At 40.9% G+C, this 22986-nt stretch overlaps 1 protein-coding gene across 10 annotated transcripts in view; it reads right to left on the bottom strand.

Annotated features, from left to right (window-relative positions):
* The window catches only part of LOC136426006 (CUGBP Elav-like family member 4), a 322997-nt gene that overhangs the window by 238370 nt on the left and 61641 nt on the right, over positions 1 to 22986 (bottom strand). For all 10 annotated transcript variants that reach the window (XM_066414929.1, XM_066414933.1, XM_066414928.1 and 7 more), the window contains exons 2-3: positions 22221 to 22503; positions 21202 to 21284 (exon numbers count right to left, since the gene is read on the bottom strand). In XM_066414929.1, coding sequence (XP_066271026.1) covers positions 21202 to 21284; positions 22221 to 22503 — 366 coding nt within the window. The remainder of the gene's footprint in view (positions 1 to 21201; positions 21285 to 22220; positions 22504 to 22986) is intronic.

Here is a 22986-nt window from a genome sequence, read left to right as displayed (position 1 = left end):
AAAACCTACGATGGTTTTGAAGTGAATTAAGACTTGTTTTGAAGCTATGACAATTGAAAAGTATGTTACAGACATTTATAACACAGTCCTCTGGTACAAATATTATAACCATTCATAACACATTTCAAAACTATCATCAAATAATGGAAACTCTGCAATGGTAAGACCTATGACTTGTTTTGAAGCTATGACAACTGAAAGATATGTTATGGATGTTTATAAAACAGTATTTTTGAATAAAATATCTCAAAACTGATAGGTAATGGAAAACCTGCAATGGTAAGAGTTATGACCTGTTTTGAAGCTATGACAATTGAAAGGTTTGTTACGAACATTCTGTTGCCATGTATGACACATTTCAAAATTAACAGGACCTGTTTTTAAGCTATGACAACTGAAAGATATGTTACAGATGTTTATAAAACAGCATTTTTGAATAAAATATCTCAAAATTGATAGGTAATGGAAAACCTGCGATGGTAAGAATGACCACTTGTTTTGAAGCTATGACCATTGACAAATATGTTACAGACAATCATTTATAAAACAGTATTTTCAATACAAAATTTGAAGCCATGTGACTCATCTCAAAATTGATACTAGGTAATTGGAATCCTGCGTTGGTAAGAGTTACAGTTTGTTTTGAAGCTTTGAGAATTGAAAGGTATATCAAGGATGATTATAAGATACTGGTAGTCAGAACCCAACAGTTATTGCGACTGATATTCTCTTAATTTTCTTTGCAAAATGCAATATTGTACGGAAACAACATGTTGTAGTCAATACTTTAAATTTACATTATACGAATATGAAGTAACTTGAATAAAATACTAGTACATTTTCAAAGCCATCATAGATATATGGTGAGCGAGTAGCATTCTGAATAAGCTCTATGGTTACGATTGACGAACTTGTTACCAATCGTTCTAATATGTATACCTGACATTCTACTTAGTGCAACTCTAGATTTCTTATCATACTAATGAAGTCTTGAGTTACTCTTAATGGATAGGATGACAAATAATTGGACTAGTTTGGTATCGAGTCTGCGGTTCAAAATTGACCCACGCTCAACCACTCACTATTGATTATGTTGCGAATGTGAAGCCGGGGACTTTTACATACTTCTCATCTCAAATCCCTTTGAATTTGGCCAGAAATGATGGAGTTTATAGGCTGTATCAAACGTGCGTTACTCGTACAGTAAAATCTTTTTATTATCAGTCGTTCCTTTTTACCTATGGTATATACAAACTAAACCAAAGTCTGTACATTTTGAAGCGGTTCTGAACCGAGTTATGTCAGAATTTCACCAGGTACAGATTAATGACTGACAAGATCCCTGCAACTCTATCATTTCCCGCGGTACGTTTTTGACGAATCACTCTAAGCACCTCTGTACACCAGTTTTTGGCTCCAACGCAAGCACATCGGCTACAGCATTGCTCAAAATCATATTCCCCAATTCCTCGGATCTCCGGAGGTTGTTGCGTGCCTCTCAGCCACGATCCTACTCGAGTAGACTGTTTTCCATGGAGGTTTTGTGACAAACTGCTACGGACGCCTCTGTAGTTACTTTCATCCTCCCCAAACCCTTCGATTTCCTCCACTACGAAGCTGTGAAATCTATCATTTGTCCCAAAACATTCCCTAACCAGACTCACCAATACCAGTAAAAAAAAGGCATTTAAAGATAGTCATGTAACAAAATTTAAGGTAAAAGTAAAGCAAGTGGACATCATAAATTAAATGTAGTCTCCGATCAGGGAGGTAAACTTGAATAGGACTCTATTTGCAACATAAAACTGAGTGCACCAAGGCATGTTCCTAGTTCTCAAAGCCCTTTTTTACTAAATATGTTTTTCCAGTAAAGTAGATCTTTAAAAACATACGAGAATCAACAAATCAAATTGTTGTGGCCTAAGTATTCAACATGAACAGGTGGGTGAATTTTCCTCATGAAAGAATTAATTTGTTTTGAAAAGCGCAAGATATAAAACGTAAAAATATACATGAAGCCATCAACAAATCTTCATTCTTTTCCTTCTGTGCCAGATCTTTGTCGGAAAACAAGAAACAAAGAGAGAAACAACATCTTTTGTGATTTGATCTCTACCTGTACACCTAACCACTTCTTCCAGTCAAGAGGTTCAGAAATAGAATGTAGAAAACACAAAGCCATGAACATAATTGAAAATCGTACTTCTTTTCCTTCAATTTTAGTGAGAAACAAGAAACAACTTTAGAGAAAAATGATGTGTTGTCTTGTAGTTTAACCCCCAGCCCGCTAAGGTAGCTATTTGACGCCAAATTTGTCTTGGCTAGAGGGTTAGGCAGCAGGAAGAAGGTTAAGCACCACCTGTGCATCTGACCACTTGTTCCAGCAAACATCGACATAATGTAGAGCAAACACATCAGCGCGCGCGTGTGTGGAGACAGTTTAGCTCTGTCAATACCATATGGCCACTACAGCCCGGCAAGTGACCACAGTATCAATACGAAATGTCAACACAAATCAGTGCCTTATCCCCAGCTGCTGCACCCTTGTTTTTCTGGGCCAGGCACGTGTCGACGGTTTACGGCGGTAAACGTAGCTCGTATTTTGCAACTTGCTGATTCAGTCTATTTAAAGGTGGCTTCCAGTGGCTAGGCTGGCATACACGAGAGGTTTCGGGTTCGATTCACAGTATTCCCGGCTAGACGTTGTGTCCTAGGAAAGGCACTTAATGCAAATTTCCTCACTTCATGCAGGTGTAAAAATGGGTACCTGACTTCGGTTTGGAAAGTAAAAGGCAGTCACTGTGGAAGGAGAGGGTTTAGCTTCGGCCTTCAAATACTGTGTTCTAGACACAGTGGGTAACAACCCACTGCCCCCACAGTCTCAAAAAGGCTATGGGACTCCTTTTTCTTGATTAACTACAAATAAATTCAAGACAAAAATTACACCACAAAACCAGTCACTAATTTGCTACAATATCCATTAGTTCATAATTCACAACTTCCTGACTCAGTAAAAAAAAACTGACAAAAAAATCCTTCTTACACCACATTACCAGTCACCATATACATGCTTTAGTCTAAAGTTTAGCTTGATCACTGCACTTGATGTCGTTTTCTTTTCTATACAAGTGTGTAAAGGTTCAGATTAAAACAACATAAGCAGATGTTGTTTTGAAAGCGAAGGATGACTGTGTAAACAGTATCTAATGTGGGCCCAGGTGGTATCAACAAGTCCTTCACATTTGCAGGGTATTGCGAAATGCGTCTGGTGTAATATTGTAATACAGTATAGGCCAGTATAGATTTTAGGCATCTTAAATTTCCTCTGGTCAAGATATCACTAACAAGATCTGATCCCAAGCAAAAATTTCTGACTTGAGAAAGGAATTCTGTTCTATAGAAATTGGATCAAGGGCTTCAAATTTATTCATGGGGATAGGTGTACTGGTTTACTTTATCTAAGAATTTAGGTGCACAGAAAAATTAGGAATGTACAACATAAAATAAGTAGAATGTTAGCAAAACATAGTTATAAATCTATCTCAAGTTACTGCATTACATGTACAACAGACTGAGGTTTTATGATTTTTTTTGACACTATTATGTCAACAAAACCATATTCTACATATTAGTACACACTGTAGTATATGTATGTGCATACATGTAACCCTACATGAATATCTAGGTGCACTGATGCACCCACAGTCAAAGATTAGGTGCACAGCTCCAATTTAGGGAGCACGAATTAAAGCACCCAGTATTTCTAGTCCTGAGACAGAAATAAAATACGACAGTTGTAGAAGGCCTCAGCTGCGAATAAACATTGTCGTAATTTGCAGGGGAGCTAACAAGTCCCCTGACAACAGTACGGCGCGTAGTCACAACCGTAGTTAAGTAACAGGAAGAAGTGTGAAATATGCTAATCAAGTACAACTCATTATCTAATTGGGTCATTATCCTACATTAAGTTTGTGGCAAGCATAATCATTCAACAAAAAAGTTTTGAAAGTGGTAAAACCTCCTGTCTTAACAAATATAGTGTGCTCTGACAGTGTGATTTATTATATATAAGTACCATGGGTGCAGTTTTAGGACTGGGTATAGTCTGGCCTGTTACACTGGACCTCAGGCTATAATACAGACGGATAGACCTCTCTACCAATACAGTCCAAAGACTTCTCCTTCCTAGTTATTACACATGCAGTCCATAGCTTCACCTAATCAGGTAGCAGGTGTATGGGATGGTTTGGCAATTTGAGTCTAACTTGCGTCAGTTGTTTCTTGCCTACGTGCGTACCAAAGTTGTAACCGCGAATTGTGACTATTTCATACATGGAATATCCGAGTTACACAATTCCACAGACTTCCCAGCAATGTTGCACAGTTTGGTAATGATTTAGATGCTTTTTATTATTCCAGTCTGCCAGTTTTGGTGAAACAGTATTTTGTAATGCTGTACTAGAAGTGACCACTATAGCCTATAGTAGGAGAGATCCCCCTCACAACCACCTGTTTTATCATATCAGGCCTTTGGATCTAGCCAAAGTACAGGTCTACAGGATAACATGGTTTGTGGATTCAAAGTGTACCATTCTTCAAATCTTGCATTGAATTTGTTTTTCAGACATTGTTTGCCTTTGAAACACAAAGAACTTTCAGAAAACTTGATACCAAAACAAAGATAGGACTGAATCACAGGGTTTGATCCTTCTTTCTTTTCAGATTAAGAGCACATGAGATAAGTCTACATTTTTCACATATTTTGCTTCTTTCTTAAAAATCAAGCTATGAAGCAAACCTCACCGCTTTTGACCTGAGCTCACCACAAAGTGTGTGAACCTTTGACACCAAAGCACCTGTTCCCATTTCCTTCCCTCACTCACATTGAATTGTCCCTAGAAACAAACCCTTTGTTTCATTGTGATGACCTAATTACTTTTTTCTTCCTAATTTGAATGGCTGAATCACCCCTATGTTTGTTACACAATAAACCTATTGTTCGCCGGGACAATTAAAAACGTGGCAAGGTCCAGATTATGCTTGGGGGATCTCTCTGGGAAAAATATTCACAGCAAGAGGGAAAAATATGGGGGTGATCATTGCTGTGATTATTATTATCACTCCAGCCACAGATAAGCCAAATATAAATCAAATTGTTTGTATTGTGACAAATAAATTATCGACGTTATATCAAGAAAGATAAATCAAGAATATTTCCTAAACACACAAACAATTTCCAGAGCCATAAAGACTTAGTCCTTTGTTTTATACATCCGAAATTCCCCATGAAAGATTTATCAGAATTAAACAGAGCCATACATCAACGTGCAGCCGAAATGTCTGGTCCCGCTAAGTTACTAAACTATCGGCAATCATGTGTAACACAGAAAGGTTAGAGGGGATTTTCGTTCTGTTTGAACAGCACAAATCCAGGTAACTAGGATATTAATGGCTTGTTTTTTGAGTGGGGTTTATTTTTGCCGGCTTTTTGTGGACCGACGGTCTTTTAGTATCATTTAAGACCGAACAGCTGGTGGTGTTTACTTAGGGATTGGTTGTGCTAAAGGGGGCCTCATTAATTATTCATGACGGCATCTCACAGCGGCTCATGACTGGGACTTTGAATAATAACCATCAACAGAGGATCGCATTCACCCCCTGCCCTCTCCGAGGCGATAGCATCGGCAAAATTGGAGAAAATGAGAGTAGGACAGGAGATGAGTTAAAGATATGACACAACCGCGTTAGCTTTAGTTGTGTCAAATTGTATTAGAGTCAATATTCTGCTCATAAAAATATATACAACGGCTACGTTTATCCAAAGTGAGAATCATAGAAGACATATTCCCGAAAACTGCAAAAGAACTGAAGAAACGCGGTGAAATATTCAGTATTCTGTCAATAATTTATAACGGAAATCTCTCCCCTCTTTCTCGGTAATCACCGTGAGACAAAGGTAAAGATATTGTAACCGGCGGACCGCCGGCTTCTTAAAAATTCATTGCCTTTTGTTTCCCGGGGAACCTAAGTTTACATCAAAAGAACTCCCGAAGGATACATAAAGTGTATTAATGCAACCATGATGCGTCAAACAAGTCTAAATGATTAATCAATAGTTGTGCTCAGTCCAATGCTCTATGATATAAATTCATCAAATAACGGTTTAATTGCGTAACAACATAAATGCCACGGTGATCATTCCAGATTGATACTAAACGTAGCTGAGGTGAAAGAATACGGCACTAAAAACCATCAGAAATCTATATTCAGTATTCTAAACCAGCATGAGAGATATGACCAGAATTAAAGCGCCGATGGGATCTGCGGCATTCCTCCTTTCCTAAATTTTTAACAGTCGGCAACTGCTGAGTCGACTAGCGAAGATCAAAGCGACCAGCACTTTGGAAATGACTACCTATGCACTGGAAGATAATTGCTGACAGCATCCCTCTCAAACTTTGCTTTCAAAGCTTTCTGGCTTCAAAGTAGCGTTGGGCTAAGTACCTCCCTCGCCGCTGCTACCCCAAAGTAGGAAAACTCATTACAAATTCTGAGTTGCCCCCTGGATTCTTCCAGTTCCATGCCTTGCCTTCCTCGATATTGATTCCCAATACTTGACCCCTGGAAAAATGAGAGGCTAGCATGCAAGCCCCAAATCTCGGGCTCCCGTAATGCTACAGTATACCTCTGACCCAATAATGGCTAATAATGCGAATGAACACTACGGCAAATTGCAGCGGCTATTAGTGCTTCTTCCAATTATGGCCCCCGAAATTTCCGTGCTGACTTCCTTTTTTTTTTTTACTTCAAGGACAGATTGAAATCAAAGAGTGAACGTATTCCCTGTGGGAAAATCGTTTGTAATGATCTCCCGCAGGGCCTGCCCCCCCTCCATGTGAAACCACAGTGGTTTGCTCCACCCACCTGGCTTATTCCCCCCTTCATCACGCTCAGACAAGCGAGGGAAAAAAAGCACCGACCACCTGCACGAATCAAAAATCCCGTCTTAATCAGACCCCCTGGGTTCCGGACAGCCATTACTGTAGCTTAGCCACCTAAGCCGGGCACCCCACTGACAAAACAGCCCACTGTTATTAGCTACAACATCTGAACGTCGTCTTCAATTCAAAGTAATGGGGCTAAAATGTATCGGCCGATAAGCCTTTGACAATGAGCGGTAGCTAACCCCCGTAACCTCGCTTCGGACATCGGAGAAATGATATTCCTGCCCGGCGAAAATTCAATTAAAACCTGCCAACAATAACGTTCCCTTGAGTTGGGATAGCCCCGCTAATTGTCTGGCTATTCTCACCTAAGCCGATTTATTTGTTTCTTCGTCTGGGAGCCCAGATTGAAAAATTGCAGGGTTGGAAAACAAGGCTTAGGCGTAAGGTCATTCTTACATCACTTGGGAAACACAATAGAGTCAGGTTCTGCCCCTATCTAGCACAGGCAATGCACGATACTTCCATTAACTGACAACAATGCGTTTACGCAAAAATGTTTCACCGCTCGAGAGAAGTGCAAGCAAGAGGCACTGTGGGTAATTAGGGTCATATTAGGGTAATGGACGGCAACCATTTGTTTGTGACCTTGACAATTCCGAGGTGTGCCCCCGATTTAGGGTCAAAGGAATCATCCATTTTTAATGGCGTGTCACGGAGCCATGTTGCACACATCGTCGTAATGTCTCACATTAAGGTGTCAGTGTTACACAGGACAATTAGTTATCCTAATGCAGCCCCCGAGCTACACCCCGGACAATGATGGAAGCCCCCGTACGGTAACGTTAATGGAACATGGTGCGCCGTTAACACGGAACATCTGCAGGGTGACCATGGCCTTGCGTGACTCGGAAGTGGGCGTCATACCGTACCCAACCTCAGGTGCACGACAAGATCACATGACGACCATTCCACAAAGCAAAAGTGCAAAAAGTTAAGATTTCAAGCCATGATGAAAACATTGGAGACATCCACTATTTTGAAGTATGGTAAAAAAATATATTTTATACCTATCATTAGCCTGTAGGAAAATAAGGCAGAGTTGTAATTATAGGAAAACCTTTTAACTTTTTTCACTTGTCCTCTTAAAGTTTTGTAACAAAAGAATTGCAAGTCCACAAAATCTCCTATAAAACAAATGGACTCGTCCATTTTTAATTGTCTCTTGCCATCGTGGACCGTTCTACGTAACAAAAAAGGGGGAGTCCAGCAGCTTGTACTGCAGAGGCCCTCTTGAGCCAAAGCACATTATCCATCATGCAGCCAATCCATCTGTTCTAACAGCATAGCTGGAAACCAATTCTAGTAATGGAGTTACAAGTGCACACTAATGGCCTATGGACACAGAAGCAAGGCTACAAAAGGGGATTTCGACAACGCGCTCAAAAAACAGTTAATCTAAGATTCTGACTGTTTGCACTGTTAAGTCTGATTGCTTACAATTTTGCTTGTGCTATTGTGAAGATTTACATTTTTGAATATACATTTTTGCCTTGATGAAAGGTTTTAAAAGGATTCTATTTCCGGGATGGAGAGTTCTAAACGACCCCTGGTTAGTCCAGACATTGGCTGCGGAGGAATAGGTGACCCTAAAGGTGACGTCCTAGTCAAAACAATTGCCGTGTGGAATAAAACGGTCATCCTGGTCCGAGAACATGGCTTTACAATGACCGATGAATGAGACCTTCACGCATGGGGTGACGTCCACTACTCTGGCAGAAGCAGCAATGGGGAAGCTGGGCCAAACTCAACATAGCTGCGTATCTATAGAAAATACAAATAGTCTTTTTAAAACAAATTCTTAAACTACCGTGATTATGAATTGTTGATGTTATGCGTTATCAAGAAAAGAATAATACATCCGTGAATAATCACATCAGATTGGTGAATGACTGTATAGCAAGGTTCTTTTATTCACAACCAAGTATTTACAAAGAGCGGACGTTTCGATGACTGTCTGTCATCTTCATCAGAGCAATACTGACTTGTTCACACTTGCACCTAGCTTCAGTTTATTGTGAACCAGTCAGTATTGCCCTGATGAAGATGACAGACAGTCATCGAAACGTTGGCTCTACTTGGTGGTGAAAATAACCTTGCTATTCAAAGAATAAATACAGTATTGAAGAAGTCTATCCTCCAAGTCTTACACCAACCTCAATGTGGTATAATCTTTGAAGTCTGTTGAGGTAAACGTGTTCTCCGACATCATCCAGCCCTAAAAGTTAAATAATGTGATATTTGCTACCGCAGCAACTGATTCTTTGGTTAAACAACAGTTACGAGCGACCTTTAGCTTTATCCCTTGGCAAGTCATTTATCCCCTTCTTTTTTACGCCCCCTTTCCTCTTGAGTAACTTCATATAAGTAACTTAGAATTTAGGGTCAGCATTTAGACTAGACACATGTACTGTTCTACATTATTTGTCTGCCCTTTTCATTTTATTTGCAGTTTGCCCAGGGGCACGAATTTGCAGTAAACTTATCCTCATAATAATTCTATGAGTTTTACCCCTACCACCTTCTTGCCAAGACCCACAGCTGCAATCGTATCTTTAGATGTACAGCTCTGCAGCTTGTAGAAAATATCCATAACCAAACTTAGAGTGGTCCCTAAGACCCTATTCTCTCAAAGACCTACAGCTGCAATCGTATCTTTAGATGTACAGCTCTGCAGCTAGTAGAAAATATCCATATAAAATATCCTCTCAAAGACCTACACCTGCAATTGTGTCAATATACAGCTCTGTATCTTGTAGAATGTGTCCATAATCAGACTTGTCCTTTCTACCCTATTCTCGCAAAGACTTACAGCTGCAATCATATCTATACACAGCTCTACATACAGTTTGTAGAATGTATCCATAACAAGACTTAGTGTTGTCCCTAAGACCCTATTCTCACCAAGACCTAAGGCTGCAATTGTGTCGATATACAACTCTGCAGCTTGTAGAATGTATCCATAAGGAGACTCGGTCTTGTCCCTACCACCCTATTCTCGCAAAGACCTACAGCTGCATCAACCGTAATGTCGGTGGTCCGACATATCCGGGAGACCTTGCTGAACCCTCCCCGGTGCCGGGCGCCTCCCATTTACCCAGGAATAATGTATCACCAGAAAAACAACCTCCCTGGCCGGCTGCCAAGACATGACCTTTGGAGGGAAGTCTGCCATTTTCCCAGTAGGTGTGCTCGTCCACAGCACCTGTCACTCATCTTATCGCCACGGAGATGGCGGGCGAAGGGAAGGCTGGCTGCAACGGTCGCCATTAACGAATCCTGGGATGTGTGTTTGTACACAGCGCTTCAAAAATCATTTTCTCCTAACAAGAAGAATTATGATTATTGATAATATCTTGTCTGCAATCAAACCTGTACCAGTGACCACCTCTACATAAGGAACACCTGGGCATTGATATACAGTCTTCTTCTTCTTTCAATTGAGGAAGCCACCTTCAAACCTGTACAAGTGACCAACTAGGCAAAAGTACCTCCCAATCATTGATAGTCAAACGTGTACAAGTGACCACCTCTACATAAGAACCATGTGGCCAATGATATACAGTCAAACCTGTACTAGTGACCACCTCTACATAAGAACCATGTGGCCAATGATATACAGTCAAACCTGTACTAGTGACCACCTCTACATAAGGACCACCTTGTGTGACCACTTTCTGGCGGCAATTGGCCCCTAGATTATTTTTCCCATTGACTCGAGCAGTAAGAATCCTCTCTCAAGTGGTCACCATAGGCAGGTTTAACTGTAACATAACATCCAGAAGTCTGCTTTGCTGGAAGTCGATCATTGGACCAACTTCCTTCTCTTTTTTTCTTGTACAATGGATATGGTCATTCTGTTGCCTTCCTTTTTTTTGGCTGACAGTACCAATGTCAAAGTCACTGGTGTCAACTCTTTACTAGTAGTTTGCTTTTTGAATGTGCCCCACAGAACATATGCTCTGGACCCTACCTATGAATGGTGCAATTATTTTGGATCAATGAAAGGACGATCTATTACCTGATCATTGAACTTGTATTTCTTAGGTCTAAAGTAAGATATTGTTATGTTACTTTCTAGATTGCCTCTATCAGACTTTTGAGTAACAAATTCACTGAATGAAATAAAAAGTCTGAAGTTGTTTTGGTTTAGAGTATAAAATTTCTACGTCAGGCTAATCACATTTGGACTGCCACTATCAAACTTTAACAAGTAAGTCATCATTTTCCAAGATTGTCCAAGTCCACTATAGAATTCAATGGGATTTGGCCCAAACGCTTCTGACAGTCGCAAAAATGAAGGGCCGTCCTTATCGCAAATGTAACATCACATCATAGCGACTCCAATGGACTTTCCTCTGATCCAGAGCACTTTTCCAAAATTGCATATCGTGGAGATGAAAAGATAGCCGCGCCCTGGCTTTTAGTGCGTGCATGCAACGCTGCTCGGTTCGCGCTCCCCCAAATGGAGCCATGCATCCCTGGGTGATATTCCATACTCCCCATTATCTCGGACCACCATTTGATCTGACGATGATCACGGCGGCCGGGAGAAATCACGTATCGGATGCCGAGGCACGTTCCACGCGGAAGGATGGCCGTGTTCATTAGCCCCGACCCCTGACCTCTTGCGAAATCTCCGCAGGCCTTTAAAGCCTAACGGAGACATAGGTTCATTCTCCGGTATTATTTGGCCAGAACTGTCCCTAGAGACGCCGTCCGATTTCCAATACTTCCGTCAGGAAAGTGAAACGATATGGACATTGCCTTTGCTGGCCAAAGTGGCAAGAACAACACAAACACAGATTGAAACAATAGTATGTTGGAATTACTAAGGATTCTAGCAGTATTTTTCCATTCATAATATCATCATCATCATCAGTTGTTAATCAATTCTTAATAGCTTAGTTCTATATGCAACTGGCAAAAACCTGTATCAGTGATGAGATATTATGTCGTGTAGTTGGTCATAACATTATCATTGATCTTGTTAGGTATACATGTAGGTTGGTTGTTAAGTTAGTTTGCAAGTCAGTAGTTATCATCAGAGACGCGGCCATGTGTGTCCCTGTTAATTAGTCTGTTAAGTTAGTTTGCAAGTTATTAGTTAGCATCAGAGACTCATGACACGCGGCCATGTGTGTCTCTGTTAATTAGTTTGTTAAGTTAGTTTGCAAGTCAGTAGCCAGCATCAGAGACTCATGACACAAGGCCATGTGTGTCCCTGTTAATTAGTTCGTTAAGTTAGTTTGCAAGTTATTAGTTAGCGTCAGAGACTCATGACACGAGGCCATGTGTGTCCCTGTTTATTAGTTTGTAAACTTAGTTTGGTTGTTAAGTTAGTTTGCAGGTCAGTAGTTAGCACCAGAGACTCATGACACAAGGCCATGTGTGTCCCTGTTAATTAGTTTGTCAAGTTAGTTTGGTTGTTAAGTTAGTTTGCAAGTCAGTAGTTAGCATCAGAGACCCATGACACACGGCCATGTACATGTGTGTCCCTGTTAATTAGTCTGTTAAGTTAGTTTGCAGGTCATTAGTTAGCATCAGAGACTCATGACACAAGGCCATGTGTGTCCCTGTTAATTAGTCTGTTAAGTTAGTTTGCAGGTCATTAGTTAGCATCAGAGACTCATGACAAAAAGCCATGTGTGTCCCTGTTAATTAGTTTGTTAAGTTAGTTTGGTTGTTAAGTTAGTTTGCAAAGTCAGTAGTTAGCATCAGAGACTCATGACATGAGGCCATGTGTGTCCCTGTTAATTATTTTGTTAAGTTAGTTTGGTTGTTAAGTTAGTTTGGTTGTTAAGTTAGTTTGCAAAGTCAGTAGTTAGCATCAGAGACTCATGACACAAGGCCATGTGTGTCCCTGTTAATTAGTCTGTTAAGTTAGTTTGCAGGTCATTAGTTAGCATCAGAGACTCATGACAAAAAGCCATGTGTGTCCCTGTTAATTAGTTTGTTAAGTTAGTTTGGTTGTTAAGTTAGTTTGCAAAGTCAGTAGTTAGCATCAGAGACTCATGACACAAGGCCATGTGTGTCCCTGTTAATTAGTCTGTTAAGTTAGTTTGCAGGTCATTAGTTAGCATCAGAGACTCATGACAAAAAGCCATGTGTGTCCCTGTTAATTAGTTTGTTAAGTTAGTTTGGTTGTTAAGTTAGTTTGCACGTCAGTAGTTCGCATCAGAGACTCATGACATGAGGCCATGTGTGTCCCTGTTTATTAGTTTGTTAAGTTAGTTTGGTTGTTAAGTTAGTTTGCAAAGTCAGTAGTTAGCATCAGAGACTCATGACATGAGGCCATGTGTGTCCCTGTTAATTATTTTGTTAAGTTAGTTTGGTTGTTAAGTTAGTTTGGTTGTTAAGTTAGTTTGCAAAATCAGTAGTTCGCATCAGAGACTCATGACACACGGCCATGTGTGTCCCTGTTAATTATTTTGTTAAGTTAGTTTGGTTGTTAAGTTAGTTTGCAAAGTCAGTAGTTAGCATCAGAGACTCATGACACACGGCCATGTACATGTGTGTCCCTGTTAATTAGTTTGTTAAGTTAGTTTGGTTGTTAAGTTAGTTTGCAAAGTCAGTAGTTCGCATCAGAGACTCATGACACACGGCCATGTGTGTCCCTGTTAATTATTTTGTTAAGTTAGTTTGGTTGTTAAGTTAGTTTGCAAAGTCAGTAGTTCGCATCAGAGACTCATGACACAAAGCCATGTGTGTCCCTGTTGATTAGTTTGTTAAGTTAGTTTGGTTGTTAAGTTAGTTTGCACGTCAGTAGTTAGCATCAGAGACTCATGACATGAGGCCATGTGTGTCCCTGTTTATTAGTTTGTTAAGTTTGTTTGGTTGTTAAGTTAGTTTGCACGTCAGTAGTTAGCATCAGAGACTCATGACAAAAAGCCATGTGTGTCCCTGCCAACATGCAGTTTGTTAGAGTTTGCTGTGTAGAACATTTCAATGACACGGAAGCAGGCAGGTGCTGACTGCCATGGTGGTGTCCTGGATTTGCATTTCAATGGATTGCAGCTCAAGTGTACACGGCATGCTTTTTTTTTGTTTATCAGCAATTTTGTGTGTACTCTTCTGGTCGTCTCTTCATTGACCTGGGCATCCTTGAATAGAGGCTATTTGAGAGGGTCAGAAAATATACAGATGTCCAAATATGGTTGAGTCACAATTCACTGAAATGCAAATATTTGCATCCCTATAAGTCACATGAAAATGCTTGATAGACAAAGCTAGTTGACAACTGGAATAATTCAACCAGTTCAAGATCAGTTTTTTTCTAAATGATGTCCAAAAAGGTTGGTTTTCCTCACATTTTCTTGTTTTTTCAAAATCAATTTTTAAGGCATTTTCAGATATATATATAAACTTAGGACACTCATTGGGGAAAAATGGTGGCAAAACAGACCTGTGATTGTTAGATCACTTTGTCCTCATGTCAAAGTAATGTGATAATAATGCATACAATGAAAATTTTACACCACGCCATTGTTAAACAACAATGGAGCAGTGGTCAAGCGGTCAAACTAAAGGTCAAAGGTCTATAGGCCAAGTCAACATTATCCAGAAGTAAACATTATCTATATACAGTCTGTATAAACCAATAGGGTTTTCAGTTTGAGACTGTAGTATTTCAGAAAATTGAAATAGCAAATACGAATATTCGTACCGATTTCAGGAGAAGCAATTGAATGACATTTCTGTAGTATCTTTTGACATTGTTCTTTAATAGAGACAAAGGAACAAATTCTGTAACCAAAAAAATATTCTGTTTTGCCACCATATCTGGGTATTGATGGTTATGGTCAGGGTTAATGGTTGTTGAGGTTAATTGCTGAGACTCGCAGTGGCAATGCCAAAACGTGTGTCCCAGCCTCATGCAGAGTTATGGTGTTAGTTTTTTGTTAATCAATTCATTAATTGCTTGTTAATTGGATGATTAGTCATGCAACATGCATTGGATTAATCTGTGTTAATCTTGATTGCACATTCAGATCACAAGTTGGAGAAATCTCTTCCTCCTGTGTGAAGACAGACAATGTAACAACAGCAATACAATCAGAACAATGGACAGAGGACAATGACTCCAATTTGACGGAAAACATGAATCTGACATTCAGTAAGCAGACTGTTGTAGGAACTTAGAGCTATAGTGACATCATTCCATCGTGCTCGATACTTCCAAGTCAATGATAATGATGAGAAATTAGATAAATCACCTCTTTTTGTCCTTACGAAGTATTCTGTTTCTAATACCATTGTGCAAACTTCCAAAATAAAAAGTGATCAGCTGGCCATCTGGCATTGAAAATTGTCTGGGGACAAGAGCTGTCCCTCCGGCTCACAGTACCCTGGGGACAAGAATACCCATGGGCCCCAGTGCCCTCAGCAATGTCAGACAACAGAAATGAATGTTTCCTCAGATAATGCCAGCCGCAGGGATCTTTTCATATTCAGGATGTCCATCCTACTTAAATCCCCGGCTATCCCACACAAAGGATCCCTACAACACCATACCATCGGTTAAACTTGAACTGTTGAGTCGGTTTGCGCCAAACAATGGCCTCAAAATTTTACTGTACGCCATAATTGGCTATTATTGTCCAGACGTAATAGATGGCTGCAGAGAATTGGGGTTAGATGACATGATCATTCAATGCAGCTGGCCCTGGCTAACAGTATTATACATAGTCTAGACATCATGTTTATGAGATACAACCATGGCCGGCAGTTTCTGATACTAGAGATGACTCGGGCCATTGCTGTATCTACAATAATGATTCCTCTAATCATACAATTATCAAATTCAAATGCTGGAAACACAACTATGGACAAGAACTTAAAATATTTCTATTATTGACAGAAATAACCAATATAAAACTTAATTTTAGCTCTCCCTGTCATTTTTACACTGTCCTGTGGCCAAAAACAAATCATTTTAGGTAATTATCACCACTGACAAATAAGGTCAAAAATAAATGCCATGAAAAAAAGTAATGAGGATGGAAAGGTCACCTCGACGGGTTTTTGATAAATTCCTCTCTCGAGGGTCGAACAGAGCCCATCCATGAAATTCTACCATAATGCCCAAAAGTCGTTCATTCCTGCTCTCTATTTCTGTCAATTCCCCGCATGCATTTCTGTCATTAGTAACCTAGGTGTCAAAATCAATGTCAATTAGCTGAAACACTAGTGACAGGGAGATAGGATAGGTGTTATGTTAGACAGTACCTGTAGATTTGGCTATGCACGCAAATGACCATATGGTTCATTGGGTTGGTGCGAGGGGAGGGCACCACAACTTTTCAAAAAATTATCTTGCTTTTTGATATCCCACGTTAAGGCCACACCAATTCGATTTCTTGGTTAACAGAATTTTAAAAAAAATGCTAGATTGGAAAATCAAAATGAAAACAGAATCTCAGAGGAAATTTTGCACACAGTTTCAGGGAGCGAACATGGTCAGGTGCAAGTTTTCACCCCAGCTTTCTGTTTTAATGATGTCCTCGTGCTAAACTTGAAAAAAAAAAATCCATTAACCAAGAAATTAAATTGGTGTGGCCTAAGAAACTTGTAACAGGCCTGTAACTATCTGATTTAAATACTAACACATTTTTTAATGCGTGTGTAGAGCACAAAATTGTGCTGACCTTAACAACCAGGAGCCTTGCATGTATACTATGTGCCTAACACATGGTTTACACCAGGAAGAAACAGATGCGGCAAAAATTCATCAAGTCAAGTATTAAAAGCCTTCGGTGAATATGTTGTGCGTGGAAACAATTAGTCACCATTTTTCAGTCCCTAACAATGATAAGTCACTGCTTGGTACATTTTATCACGTCGAAAAGCGGACGAACACGTCTCACGTATATTTCCCCGTTACCGTCGTGCTAATGGTAATCTTGATACATAGATACGTGACGGAACACTTTATGAAAGACACAGCTGACCCAAAAATACCACGATACTACTTCATTCTCAGACGATTCTTACACCCAACAAATTATTCATAAGAAAGCCGGGCTACAACGTCAAATATACATACGAACATGCTAGCTAACCATGGTAAAGTGAGCACCGCTATCCCCCCACCCATGAAAAATGCAAGGAAACGTTCGATTTGCTATTTGTGCCAATTCCCTCTTCCATCTGCCTGCCACGTAATTTTCTGTCCTCGCTGTCAAACATTAACATGACACGTCGTCAACCCTTTCTCCGCGTTAAACCCTAATTGACCAATTTATGCAGCATTTTCCCAAGAAATACCAGGATTCGCAAATTAACTGCTCGCGCGATAGATTCCAGTCCGTTCCTTTGAACTGTTCGTCTCTATCCCCAACAGTTTGCCGTCCGTACGATCGAGCCTTTGAGCGAGATATTAACTTTGCATGGCGAAAATGAAATACCTTCTGATCGACCGACCATATCAACATTTTCGCGACGGAAGTGCCATTCTCGCTCGGCCCATAAAGCAAGAACAACATCAACTCTCGACACAGTGATGCCCACCTAATGTGGCCTTTCTTGTTGCCCGTTGTACAGATATATCAATTTAAGCAGAGGCACATTTCAGAACAGCTGAGCACTGGTGGGGACACACACGCGCGTTTCCTTCTTGATCTGTCCACCAGGCACACTGAAGACCTCTGCTGTTACTGATGGGAGAGTAAAGCAATTATACATGAATTAATTCTGCAAGATTAAAACTACCCACCAGTTGATTGCAATTCCAATTACACAATTTTGAACAACAAATTCTTCACGTTTATATTAGCTTTCCAAAATATATTCCTTGTTATTATATATATCTACCTTGTGAGTATTGGGGCATTTTTTTCCTAAGACTTACGTACAAAGGAGACAATGTATACGAGGCTCTACAGACTGATATTGGCTATCAAATCGTATTGTACGCCTCTTACTAACAGTAATGACAGATGGCTATGAAATCCCAGTGTACTTGTCAACCTTGTTGGGCTGCTTTACCTTTCCAATGGCAAAATAATTCTTCATACACACACTTCAATTTCAAAGAAATCGTCTCGTGCGAAACACCAAATCTTGCACATCCCCTCGATGAACCAGGCCCCACGAGCATCAACCTCCGCATTACACGATAATTCGCGTCTCAAAAATTATGTTGCCCTACTTTTAACAAAGCATTTGTCATAATTAGATGTATTGGGTAATGTTTGCATGTTACGAGTCTCATTCGATGCAAAAAAATTAATCCCCCCACTTGTGACTATAGAATTTGGTGGCAGCCTTTCGTGGAGTCGAAACTGTATCAGAGATGAAACTGTTTGATTCTGACACGTACAAAACAGGTAAATAGTTTACCAGAAATTTGCGGAATTAAGAGAAATGAAGTGGACGTCCCTCGACAGGCGCGTGGGCCGTCCCTTCTGATTTCAATCTTCTCGGCAATAAAGCCGTCCGAAAAATTCTCACGACCCGACACTGCTCGGTTCAGCAGCCCACGTATTTATTGCTCTACTGCGCCTGACCTTCCGGAACAAACATAGTAAGGTCCGCGGCCTGTGCTTGTAGCAACCACGTCCGGATGTTGTTTCTATGCATTGTGTACGTCCCAGACAGTGGTGGTAATAAGTACCATATATCAGGGAGACAGCGGAGTTATGGGGCAGTCTCGGCATTATGAGCAATCATGAGGAAAGATAATTCAGCTATGTACGCGGCAGCTGGATGGGAATGTTTAAGGAGGAGAAATTACGATGAATGTTATTTGTCGAAGGTGCTCAGAATCTGACGTGAGGAAAATAATCAAATAAACGGAGACAAGGTGAAGGCTTTCGGTCTCCTGTTATCTGACGGGCGACGCTGTCAGTATGTTCCTAGCGGGAATAAACAGATTGGGGAACAGCGTGCAACCGTCTCGTGGGGACCTGTCACGGACACGTCCAACGCACACGCATCACGCGTATGTTACACGCCTGGCCGCAGAGAGACCATTGCTCAGACGGGCCTATGCATTACCCGTGTAGCAACCAACACCAGACAAATATACAAGCTTCCCACTCTCGCCTCTACTTCCACCTTTGCAGACCTTCGTCATGATTCCTACGACCGTCTGCGTACTTAATTATTCATGAAATATTTTTAGGATTTGAGGATGAACAGTTGGACAGTAGGTAGCTGTCAGCAGAAGCCAGCGGGAGTTTACATCCTACACAGCGAGATCAATACACGATACACAAATTTCATTTGCTATTAGCCGTAATCAGAATGTATAATATGTCGTCGCTGAGCATCGAGATTTATCAGTGCAGATACATGATGAGTAGGGAAACATGTCCGTTAATATGTATTAGTTCTTATCTGCTTTAAATGTGACACGACGCTGTGACAAACACCGTATGAATAATTGATGGCAGGTATTAATATTAACATGCCACGGTCCTTACCTGAGTAAACCAACGTGATACTAAAGCACACTATAGTCTACTGTTCAACCTGATACTGTATTGGGAACTGAGCCCTACCATGCACACATAAATCACCTATAGCAGACAACATGTTGGCATCGTGACTCCTGTATTGAGTAACCTTTCAATTCACTGCAAAAAAATCCCGAGTTACAGAGAATCACATTACCTAGAGCATAGTCGGAACAAATAACGTCTAATAGTATATTGAACATGTTGGAAAAGGATATAAAAGCACTTGTTTTGGAAATACAGTTGAAATTTAAGCAGCTAAATTGTCTGAGTCCCCAAATGCCTGTCTGTCCCCTGTATGAAACCCAACACTGATGGGAGTCAGTCTAAACAAAGAAGCCAACATATTTCAAAACCTTTCTGTCAGATTACGTTTTGGTGCAACAAAAACCATAGATCTAAAGACACACATGTCCATCATTAATACTACACTTCCCTATTAATTGCTGTCATTTAACTCTCTCTGATTGAATTTCTCCAATTGATGTTAATTATGGGGAAAATCAGTGTAAAATCTATTGGTAATTAGTCCCTAGTCCTCCAGCCAATATCTGATGTGCAGTGTACTGAATCCAAATTGAACCCATCCTAATTCTCCTAAAGGTTTCCACGTTTTGCCAACTTTGCGAAGTAAAAATTGAATAAGGATGAGAAATCTATTATTTGGTAACTAAAGCTGGATGATTCAATATTGAACAGCACAATGGATGGTGTACAAGCCATGCTATCACTCCACATATCTAGCTACAGGACCAATCAAATATAATCACTCCAGCCGAGTCCGTCTCCGATACCCTACCCAACACAGCTATGTGGATACACTACGTGGTCATAAGCACACCGTTTTCAAACAAAGCGTTTGGATTGCGTACGTCACAAAAGGTTTCGTATGATTACAATTCGTGTAATATCCTCGCAGTCTGTTTTTGGCAGCAGTCATTGTTTGACATACCTTTTTTTCTACGGACAGCCACATCTGTGGACTCGTTCCTACCAAATACTGAACCCAATATGTAACACAACAAAGGAAAAAGATACTCAATTTCAATATTTCACCATCTAAAACTATTTATCAACCAAGATATTCAGCTGGTGGTAAGTTTTTAGAAGGATTGGTAAATTTGGCCAATTTAAGGGGAAATCGCGTTTTTATTGATGGGTACTATGGGAGTGCGTGCTGTTGTTGCTTTAAGGTTTTCCATGTGGCCTGTGCCCCAACTAGCGGCCGGGCACTGTCACAACAACAAGTACACGCATCCTACAATTCTCTAACCAGTCCACAACCCACAAATGTGTCTGTAAAATATTTAAAAATGCATCACAAATGCTTCACCTACCTTTTGGTAAATTTTCTGCCCCTCTTCTTAAGATTAGTTTGTATTTTATTGTGTATTTACGCCGGCGTAAGAAATTGTGCAAAACATCGTATAGAGAATGAAGCCATAGATCGCTACAACATTAAGGTAACAAAATCCCTATAACCTGACGGACAATAAACCACGATACAACACTGTTTTTTTCAGGCCAGAATAATGTGTGTATTGTGTGCCTGTGTGTATCGTTTCGTGTAAATAGTGGGTGGGAAAACTAAATGTGCATTTCAATGGCCAAACATCGGCGGCACCTGACCATTGTAATACCGCATTTAATAGCGGCTGCACGCGTGTGTGTGTGTTTAGCGGCTGAAATTGTGACGACGTTTTGTTTTTAGTTTTATATACTGGAAAATCTGTACTTACCCCTGGCAGTGTCTTTTGTTCATGTAGTGCATTTTGCGCCTTGATGGCAGACTCCCTTGCACAGTATGTCAGGAAAGCGCAGCCTAGATTCGTCGGGAAAACACACACAAACAACAAAGAGATGCTCAGAGCACAAGAAAAATACGACATTTTTATTTTGTCTAGTCTACAAGCTGCAAACAACGTTTTAAACGACGCGACATTTTAGATGATTTAGTAGAAGAATTGCGGGCTATCAAAAATGTAGCGACTGACAATTTGGGGGATTATGGATGCCGTTTTCATTTGGGGCAGGTGGCGGGGTAGAAATCGACATGGCAACAAAACAAATGGCACCGCGGCGTATATTTCATCCCAAATCACATCGTCGAGGGAACGCCGCTAAAAAAACAGCACGTTTTGGAAACACACGACAGATAATGCCGTGTTTTGATACATACAAAATTCAATCTATAGAGAAATGATTTTAGACGAAGATTGGTATTTAATTTCGTCGCCAAAACACGCCAGGCAAGACAAAAACACAAAGGGCCGCGAGACAGCGGCCGGGTGGGGAACAGCCCGACCTTGGTCGGTCTCATAAAATACTCATAAATCTCGGAGACTCAAATTTTGGTGACATGGGAGAATACTCCTTGTGGATGTTGGAAATAAGGCCGATTTTGCCGCGGGAAGCACGGCTGGGATGCGGCGGGGTGGTTTACGGGAAGGACGGCGGGTTGTAGCGCGGGACAGGTGGTTGGGAAAACGTGGGTTCACGAACAGCTGTTCGCCTATTGAGCGGTAGTCGGGGGGGGGGCGGCCAGAGAAATCACGGCGTGCCGATCGTTTCTCTTACAGCTAACGATTCTAAATCACGACAACATTAACTAAATTCCAATCAACACACGATCACGGCTTCCCACCGCCTGGCAGGGCCGGGGAGGGAAGGGATAGAGTCGTACAGCGGGAGGGATAACGTAGCGGCGGGGCATCATAACAACATGCCGATCCTAGACGGCAGATTACATGTACCGTACCTTTGTGCATGCCGGTGAAGCGATCTTTCAGGACAGTCAGTTCGTAGATCTTTCCAAACTCCTCGAACACCGGCCTGAGGTCCTTTTCCTCCAGGTTCCTCGGGATTTGGCCGACGAAGAGCTTGATGGCGTCGTGGTCTTTCATGGGTATGGTCGAACCAGTCAGGCCGTTGAGCTGTTTCGGTGTACTTCCCGTAACTACGTTCCCCGGTTCATGCACCCCGTTCACCAGAGCCATATTTCCAGGCATTTCGAAGGCGGTGTGATTTCTTTTCTTTCCAAACTAGCGACACAGAAAAAGAAAAAGAAGAACAACAAGGACACGTAAGGAGGAGAGTGTATAAATACAAAAAAAGAAGTGGACCCTGGTCTACAACGGCGAGCCTTTCCCAGTAATGTCACTTTCACTTTTTCACTCGCTCCTCTCACTTGTTCCCTCTTCTCACGCGCGTGTTGGTCCAACCTGTACTGAAGCTAGCCCCACATTCAACCTCGCGCAACCCGAATTTGCATACGTAATGGACGTAATTGGTGGTTGGCGCGAAAAGCAACGTCATAGGCCAGTGGAGATGGACTGTACCTATTTACAAAAAAAGGGGGTGATCGTAACTCACAAAATATCGCCGTCATGTAGATTTTGTCGTGCAAATGTGAAATTTGGTGAACCATCGTACAATGCGGCGCTATGTTTCTCGTAGACGGAATAATAGCCAAGATTAACAGTGTATTCAGTAATTTCTTTATTTATCACAACGAACGATCAGAA

The sequence above is a fragment of the Branchiostoma lanceolatum genome, chromosome 19 (genome assembly GCF_035083965.1).
Source record: "Branchiostoma lanceolatum isolate klBraLanc5 chromosome 19, klBraLanc5.hap2, whole genome shotgun sequence".
Classification (NCBI taxonomy): Eukaryota; Metazoa; Chordata; class Leptocardii; order Amphioxiformes; family Branchiostomatidae; genus Branchiostoma; species Branchiostoma lanceolatum.
This window is presented reverse-complemented; position numbering and strand designations above follow the sequence as displayed.